This window comes from Protomyctophum parallelum, assembly GCF_964188405.1.
Source record: "Protomyctophum parallelum genome assembly, chromosome: 17".
NCBI classification, from domain to species: domain Eukaryota; kingdom Metazoa; phylum Chordata; class Actinopteri; order Myctophiformes; family Myctophidae; genus Protomyctophum; species Protomyctophum parallelum.
Genome location: NC_139719.1, coordinates 38,483,598 through 38,492,841, shown reverse-complemented (window position 1 = coordinate 38,492,841; position 9,244 = coordinate 38,483,598). Strand labels below are relative to the sequence as shown.

The 9,244-nt window shown below is 46.7% G+C and overlaps 1 protein-coding gene across 1 annotated transcript in view; it reads right to left on the bottom strand.

Moving 5' to 3' along the window:
- Positions 1 to 481: 481 nt before the first annotated feature.
- The window catches only part of sun1a (Sad1 and UNC84 domain containing 1a), a 34,774-nt gene continuing 26,011 nt past the window's right edge, over positions 482 to 9,244 (bottom strand). The window contains exons 16-21 of the mRNA XM_083787014.1: positions 8,587 to 8,787; positions 8,105 to 8,189; positions 6,170 to 6,285; positions 4,142 to 4,309; positions 1,626 to 1,718; positions 482 to 1,045 (exon numbers count right to left, since the gene is read on the bottom strand). Of these exons, the coding sequence (XP_083643140.1) occupies positions 929 to 1,045; positions 1,626 to 1,718; positions 4,142 to 4,309; positions 6,170 to 6,285; positions 8,105 to 8,189; positions 8,587 to 8,787 (780 nt within the window). The 3' untranslated portion in view covers positions 482 to 928. The remainder of the gene's footprint in view (positions 1,046 to 1,625; positions 1,719 to 4,141; positions 4,310 to 6,169; positions 6,286 to 8,104; positions 8,190 to 8,586; positions 8,788 to 9,244) is intronic.

The following is a 9,244-nucleotide window of genomic DNA, read 5'->3' as shown; positions in this document are numbered from 1 at the left end:
GCGATTCCATCATGGAGGCAGGTAGGTCAGTCAGGAGGAGACAGCCTAGAGGTCTGCAGGGCTGATTCCATCATGGAGGCAGGTAGGTCAGTCAGGGAGGTGACAGCCTAGAGGTCTGCAGGGCTGATTCCATCATGGAGGCAGGTAGGTCAGTCAGGGAGGTGACAGCCTAGAGGTCTGCAGGGCTGATTCCATCATGGAGGCAGGTAGGTCAGTCAGGAGGTGACAGCCTAGAGGTCTGCAGGGCTGATTCCATCATGGAGGCAGGTAGGTCAGTCAGGGAGGTGACAGCCTAGAGGTCTGCAGGGCTGATTCCATCATGGAGGCAGGTAGGTCAGTCAGGAGGAGACAGCCTAGAGGTCTGCAGGGCTGATTCCATCATGGAGGCAGGTAGGTCAGTCAGGAGGAGACAGCCTAGAGGTCTGCAGGGCTGATTCCATCATGGAGGCAGGTAGGTCAGTCAGGAGGAGACAGCCTAGAGGTCTGCAGGGCTGATTCCATCATGGAGGCAGGTAGGTCAGTCAGGAGGAGACAGCCTAGAGGTCTGCAGGGCTGATTCCATCATGGAGGCAGGTAGGTCAGTCAGGAGGAGACAGCCTAGAGGTCTGCAGGGCTGATTCCATCATGGAGGCAGGTAGGTCAGTCAGGAGGAGACAGCCTAGAGGTCTGCAGGGCTGTGTGAAATTGAGTTGTGTGTCACACACGCGTGTTCACACTCTTCATTACTCTTCAGCTTCGGCGTTGTCAGCTTAATGACAACGCCGGTACGCAGTAAAACCACGGCGTTCATTCAACTCCGAAGAGTGCAGAAAAAAAACGGAAACCGAAAAGGACCCATAGGGGGGGGTCCGTTTGTGCACGCTTCGCCATGGCAAATGAACGAGGAGGAGGGGATGGTTTTACCGCGTTGCTGACGCCGGCCGGCCGCTCAGTTGTTGCTGGGCTTGCCGTGCACTCGGAAGCGGTACATGCACGTGTACTCCTGGTGGCCCCAGTTGGACAGCACCTGGACCTCCACCATCTGGAAGCTTCTCTCCTGCTGCTCCTGCATGGGGAGACGCGGCCAGGACGAAGCAGAGGACAGGGCCATCATGGTCACATCATGATATCAACGCCAGCCGTCACAAACAAACAGCAGACAGCCGCCCCCCCCCCCAAACGACCGTCTATAGTCGAGTTGTAATGGGTTCCATTTACAGAGCCCAAGTTGTTAATTTTTCAGAAAAAAATAGCTGATCTACAAGCTGCCGCTCAGCTTGTAGATCACCCATTTTCAGTTTGGGTCTCAATTTTTAAAAAAAGTTGGGGAACAGCTGGTCTAGTACGTCACACTGAGGCCCCTTTTCCACCGGGGGATGAACCTGTTAAAGCCATGTTTGTGCTTCATATATATATATATATATATATATATACACACTAAATTAATTTTAAGAGCTGTCTGACTAAACTAAGTTTAAAATGCCTTGGGTATTTTACTTATACTGGATCTCTTGTCCACTGTTCCCTTCTCAACATTGTAGTCTATAGTTTTAATTTGTTGACAGAACTGTCAATGTATTTAGTCTTGAAAAACGGTAGTCGCCGAACATGTTTCTCAAAACAACAGTGCTTTGAGGAGAACTCACAGTCACAGTGAAGGTCTGCAGGGCCTCTCCATCCTCTTCATAAGTGTACCTGCCCAGGAACGTCCCGTTGACCTGGTTCTCATCATCCAGACCCTGACAAACACAACGCAGTCAGTCAGAGAAATGTCGGTGAAGTTTTACTGGAGAAGGGAGAATGCATGTGTTGTGTTCCATCTCGGTTTTCAGCAGCACCAATGTGCGGAGAGAGAGAGAGAGAGAGTTGCGCCAGCAATGCAATCTTAAATGTTATGTCTCAGGTTGTATTGGTGTAAATATAATTATTATAAAATCCGAATGGCCCCGAATTGAAATCGAAATCCGAATGGCTCGAATCCACGCGGGTTTTTTTAAACGAAAAACACACAAACCCACGTGAAAGACGGAGCCCCCTGCTCTAATCCGGTTGTTTTTAGGATTGATTTAAAAATTATTTTACTTGTCTATAAAGCTCTCAATGGTCTCACACCTTCCTACCTACATGACTGCCTGCCTAAATATGTCCCAAACCGCCCGCTAAGGTCTTCCACCGCCGGCCTGCTCGCTTTGCCTAAAAAAATGGCAACTAAAAAATACGGGGAAGCAGCTTTTTGCTTCTACGGGCCGTCGGCATGGAACAAGCTCCCACTGTACCTTCGTCAGGCAGCCTCTGTAGACATTTTTAAAGCTCAGCTCAAGACCCACTTCTACAACATTGCTTTTAATTGATCATTTATTTTTTATTTTTTGTTATTCATGTCCTCACTGTATTGCATTACTGCTTGTTTTTTTTAATGTCGTTGCCTTGCTTTTCTTTTAATCTCCATTGTTCTGTAAAGCACTTTGAGCTGCATTTCATGTCATGAAAGGTGCTATACAAATAAAGTTTTATTATTATTATTATTAATCTGGTTGCAGAGGGAAGAAGGCTGGTTGGACTGGCCAGCAACATAATATAATATGGTGCACTGGTAAATAGCAAAGATGCATCATTTATGAAAACTAGAGCGGTGCCCGTGGTGGGGCCTCTACAGCGGTGCCCGTTGGGCACTGCTCTACTTGGAACGATACAAGTTGGAAACGCATGCCCCTCCCAGATATAATTGCCCAAATATGGAGTCTATGCAGACGTTCTGTGTCAGCCATGCCCAAATATGGAGAGTTGGGATGTCAGAAATGGCCAGCTTGTGGAGTTCCGTGTCAGGCATGCCCAAATACCCAGCGTCCATATATGGAGCTGGCCTGTTCTGACCTCACAACACTCCATATTTGGGCATGCCTGACACGGTCAAGGGACCGGTCAAGAGCCTGGGCAGAGGCCTTTTTTGGGTGGTTCTGGACAACAGTGAGTCCGACCGAATCGACACCAGGCACTGCAACCCCCCGCGGTGGTGTGGGACGTGTGTGTCGAATTTGAAGTCGGTGGGGCCAACGGTTCTCGAGTTACATGGATTATTGGTGCATTTATAGATAGATAGAACCATCCCAATTGACCCTTCGCTAAGCCCCAACCCCTCCACTCTGCCAGACCAAAGTCTCGCGAGCTGTGCTTCTCACCCATTGAGATGCATGTTAAATGACGGGATTTCGCCATATACATAAATCGATCATTTCAGTGCAAGAGCTTAAAAATGTTTTCAAAAATCTAGTCAACCAGGCCTGCAGTAGGCTATGGACTGGAAAATAATATATATTAAAAATATTTCAATAAACTAGAAATTTGAGGAAATGTTAGAGCTATCCAACTCAATCAACTTTAAAGTCCGACAGGAGTCTTCCATGTAATGCACGGTAAGACTAGTGCTTAGTATTATTGCCATCACCTGCTGGGTGGGTGAATCGTGTAACTTTACCCGACATTGAGCTGTGTATTTGTTCAACACAGCCATGCAAAATAACAACGAAAGCTATGAGGCGATGGAACCTTGCCCAGCTTAGCAATGGTTGCTAAACTATTTGGATCGTCATTGGACAATGACTTTTGATGTGGGGTTTAGCGAAGGGTCCATTAGAGCTACTAGAGGCGAAAGGTCCATTAAAGCTACTAGAGGCGAAAGGTCCATTAAAGCTACTAGAGGCGAAAGGTCCATTAAAGCTACTAGAGGCGAAAGGTCCATTAAAGCTACTAGAGGCGAAAGGTCCATTAGAGCTACTAGATGCGAAATGTTACACAAATCCTACAAAATGGTCTTCTAAGTGGCATCTGAGAGCGTTTACTGCCTGGTGCTAATAAAGCGGGAGTGTTGCTGGGAGAGAGCATGGTCGATGTTCCCCTGATTGGTCTGATATTTTTAGTAGTATTCGTATTATCGCATGTAGTTTTACAAGTATATTTAGCTTGTATTTTTGCTATAACAAGGTCAACATGATCATTGTACATGAAGCCACCCCACAGGGGACAGACAGTCAGTGTGTGTGTGTGTGTGTGTGTGTGTGTGTCGTATGTGGACAGTGAAGTCCTTGGGAGTGCTGTGCAGCGCCAGCCTCCCACTGGGAGCCAGGGCTTTGGGCATGTGTGTGTGTGTGTGTGTGTGTCGTACGTGCACAGTGAAGTCCTTGGGAGCGCTGTGCAGCCTCCCACTGGGAGCCAGGGCTTTGGGCATGTGTTCCAAGGAGAAGGCCGTGGGGATGACCCTCATGGACAGGCGGATCACCAGGTAGCCCTGGGAGCCTTTGAACGCCCAGCAGTTCCCTGGCTGAATGTCCGGCTGGAGAGAGGGGGAAGGAGAGGATTTACAGGGTCATGTCTCACCTTTGTTCTCTGGACTGATAGTTAGACTTCCGAGCTCTGGTAGAGCAACCACTCGCGCCTCAACAAGTGGTAACTGTGTTGTTCCCAGGTGTAACAACACATTCGGACAGTCTGCCTTTTCAGTAAACTCCTTGCCTACGGTCTTAAAACTAGAGACGGATGGTAATGTGTTCTATAGAGGTCTCAAACTATGGTTGAAATCAGACCAACTGTGCTCACATGTATAGCTCCTGACTGGTCACAAGAATGATTATGTTTACTTTTGTACTGGAGGTTATGTAATGTGTACTGTAACTTTACTGTAAATTTCACTTGAATGTACTTCTTATTGAATCTACTTCTTATTTTTTAGATTGGGTGTTCTTTTAACTTTGTATTTTCAGAAAAGTCTCCTATGGACGAGTGGTGAAAACTAGCACTCGTGCTAACACACTGTAAACGATGCATCTACAAGTTGTACAATTGTGCAATGAGCAATGTGATTGTTATGTCCATATCAAATAAATAAACAAACATAAAACAGAGCGTTGCATGACATCCACAACCATTTATCGACATGTGTAAGATGATGAGTCCCATAGTTTTGTACAGTAATGTCATGAAGAAATAAAAGAAAAATCTATCTGAAAAGTCTATCTGTTTTTCTGTTGTTCCGCTGAAGATATTTAGTATAGAGTGATCTCTTTCTGAATGAATAGAAAAACAAACAAACACGTAAAACACGTCCTTGACGCAAGTTAACATTGCCTTTACAATATTATAAATTCCCAGAGATAGAAATGGCATTAACCCATTCTGACCGGGCACACATTTTGGTGTCAGCACCATGTTATGCTTTATCTATTGAAAAATAGCAGATCTACAAGCTCATATCGCGCCACCGAGTGGCGCGATATGAGCTTGTAGGTCTGCTATTTTTGAAAAATCGAAGAACGACTGACATTTTTTTAATCTGATCTCAGGTCAGAATGGGTTTAATCAGACCAGTGTGTGTCCAGTGGAAACCTCGTATGAATCTGATCTCAGGTCAGAATGGGTTAAACAGGGGTCCGTCGCCTAATGCATGTCAAACAGGGGGTCCCTGAAGCACGTACCTGGATGACAACGCGAGGTGACTGCGTGTAGTACGTACCTGGATGACAACGCGAGGTGACTGTGTGTAGTACGTACCTGGATGACAACGCGAGGTGACTGTGTGTAGTACGTACCTGGATGACAACGCGAGGTGACTGTGTGTAGTACGTACCTGGATGACAACGCGAGGTGACTGTGTGTAGTACGTACCTGGATGACAACGCGAGGTGACTGCGTGTAGTACGTACCTGGATGACAACGCGAGGTGACTGTGTGTAGTACGTACCTGGATGACAACGCGAGGTGACTGCGTGTAGTACGTACCTGGATGACAACGCGAGGTGACTGTGTGTAGTACGTACCTGGATGACAACGCGAGGTGACTGTGTGTAGTACGTACCTGGATGACAACGCGAGGTGACTGCGTGTAGTACGTACCTGGATGACAACGCGAGGTGACTGTGTGTAGTACGTACCTGGATGACAACGCGAGGTGACTGTGTGTAGTACGTACCTGGATGACAACGCGAGGTGACTGTGTGTAGTACGTACCTGGATGACAACGCGAGGTGACTGTGTGTAGTACGTACCTGGATGACAACGCGAGGTGACTGCGTGTAGTACGTACCTGGATGACAACGCGAGGTGACTGTGTGTAGTACGTACCTGGATGACAACGCGAGGTGACTGCGTGTAGTACGTACCTGGATGACAACGCGAGGTGACTGTGTGTAGTACGTACCTGGATGACAACGCGAGGTGACTGCGTGTAGTACCACAGAGAGACTCCAAACAGACTCAGCAGTGCCGTCTTCGTCTCATGCGTCTCAGAGCACCTCGTGCTCAGGATGCTGCCCCCTGCAGGCAGACACACACACAGACACACAACATATAGGTGCAGTAGAGTTACATTTACAAAATCATGGCATGTGATTTCAAGGTACAATAGGCGGCATCACTCAGCGTGACACAGCGTCTCCACCATACAGTATATGATCGATGGCTGTAAATTATAGCGGAGACACCACAATACTTTGCCAGGCATCCCAAGTTGATCATGGTCATCTGATGAAGTCTGTCTGGTGTATAACACTGGGTCCCAAACACTGGGTCCCACATTTTCATGGGTTAGTCCGGCAGCCGACAGGCTTCTATTGTTTAAAGCGGGAAATTTGGTATTATAGACTTTTTTATTGGCCTAAAATATTGTCTATATATACATACATTGATGAATCCACTTGCTGACCGGCTGATAGTATTGGGCAAACTTTTTTATAGGGGTTTCCTGTGACCCTACCATTGACCCATTCTGACCTGAGATCAGATTCTAAAAATGTCTATTACATCCTGACAGTTACATTATTAACCCATTCTGACCTGAGATCAGATTCTAAAAGTGTCTTAGATTTTTCAAAAATAGCAGACCTACAAGCTCGTATCGCGCCACTCGGTGGCGCGATACGAGCTTGTAGATCTGCTATTTTTCAATAGCTAAAGCATAACATGATGCTGACACCAAAATGGGTTCCCGTTCAGAATGGGTTAACATCCTATGGCTGGCAAAAATGTAATTTTTTCCTTTTTCTTTAAGTAGCATGTGACATGTCAAACTAGGGTTTTTTCATGATTCTGAATCCATTCCAAGCATTAGTTTAGCACAAAATACACTCCTAAAAGCAGCCATAGCCACTTGCCCAAATGTGCCCAAAATGTGCTGACCTCATCACATTTGTCATGATGTCTATGGCCGTTTTTAGCCCAAGGAGTGTATTTTGTGCAAAACTAATGCTTGGAATGGATTCAGAATCATGAAAACCCCCTAGTTTGACATGTTCACATGCTACTTAAAGCAAAAGGAAAGTTTCACATTTTAGCCTGCCATAAGACGTTAATGGCAGGGTAACAAGAAACCCCTATACCAAAAATTGCCCAATACTATCAGCAAGTGGATTCATTAATTAATGTACGGTATATAGACAATATTTTATGGCCAATAAAAAACACACACACACACACACACACACACACACACACACACACACACACACACACACACACACACACACACACACACACACACACACACACACACACACCCCCACCCCCACCCACACTACATTGTTTAATTATCGTATTATCATTTCAAAACCTTTTTAACCCCCCCCTTCTCCCAAATGTTTTAGCATATTTTGGGAAACGGTGGTCTAACTGAATTAAAACATGTGCTCTGTCTCACCTCCAGACTCCAGTGGTCTAACTTAATTAAAACATGTGCTCTGTCTCACCTCCAGACTCCAGTGGTCTAACTTAATTAAAACATGTGCTCTGTCTCACCTCCAGACTCCAGTGGTCTGAATTAATTAAAACATGTGCTCTGTCTCACCTCCAGACTGCAGTGGTCTGAATTAATTAAAACATGTGCTCTGTCTCACCTCCAGACTCCAGTGGTCTGAATTAATTAAAACATGTGCTCTGTCTCACCTCCAGACTCCAGTGGTCTGAATTAATTAAAACATGTGCTCTGTCTCACCTCCAGACTCCAGTGGTCTGAATTAATTAAAACATGTGCTCTGTCTCACCTCCAGACTCCAGTGGTCTGAATTAATTAAAACATGTGCTCTGTCTCACCTCCAGACTCCAGTGGTCTGAATTAATTAAAACATGTGCTCTGTCTCACCTCCAGACTCCAGGGCAAAGTCTGGCATGCTGGTCCGATCCTCCGAGTACAGTCTGAGAGCATCCTTCACCATGAGCCTCACCTCCTGTGGGACGACAGCAGAGGAAGACTCCTTTAACTCCTTGGAACGCCCGTTCCCATAGAGGGCATACATGGGCAACTGGCGGCCCGGGGGCCACATGCGGCGCCCACCTTCACTTAACGCGGCCCTCAGGTTAATATTGGAATAGTATTCATTTCATTTGTTATAATTCATGCAAACATGACCGGCGTCCGGCTTTAGTCTAAAATACTTTAAGATGCCAAATCCAAAAGAGGGGGGGGGGGGGCGGTAGGTGCCGAGGGCAAGCTAAATGTGCAACATGAGCTCTTTTGATGTTCCGTCTGAGGCCCACAGAGACCTACTAGCGATGCGATCTCCTACACAGTCTCTCCCTCTCAAGAGTCAGCTTCATCAAAGCCACGAGTCCCGTTGGCCTTACCTCCTCTGTCACGGAGGTGCAGAGTTCCGAGTCTCTTCCCCGCGTCTCCGGTCGTGCCTCTCCGCCCCGTCTCTCCTGCATCTGCAGCTTCACCTTCTCCTCCATCTTCAGGCTGACCGTGTCCAGGACGCTGAGCTCCAGAGTGTCCATCTTCAGGCCGACTGTGCCCAGGATGCTGAGCTCCAGAGTGTCCAGGCCGGCCTGCAGGTAAAGTAGGCCTGATTAGTACATAATCCTGACCTGATTAAGGGACCAAGAAGTCTCCAGGGGGCTTTGGTCCCTTGTTTTTGTCTTTTTTTTCTGCAGTTCTGGCTGAACCGTGCAGTCGGAGGGCCATGCCAAACGGTGATGATGCGAAGCCCACAACCATTGGCCAGAGGGTGGCGCTATAGCACTCATTTGTAAATGCTAACTTTGACCACGCATAGCTCAACATAAAACTTTGATTCACACATGTGTCTCCTCATGCCGAACAAGTAGCGTGTTCTTATTTTTGACCTGACCCCTTCAATCATCTGCCATTTTGAATTATATGAAAAACAGTTCAAGTCTATCTCCTCCCAGGATCTTTGTTCAAAACTCCCACTGCACAACATGCATGGAATACGGAGGTGTATATTACAGGAAACTCCCGTTAAACTTTCCAACAAACTCCGGT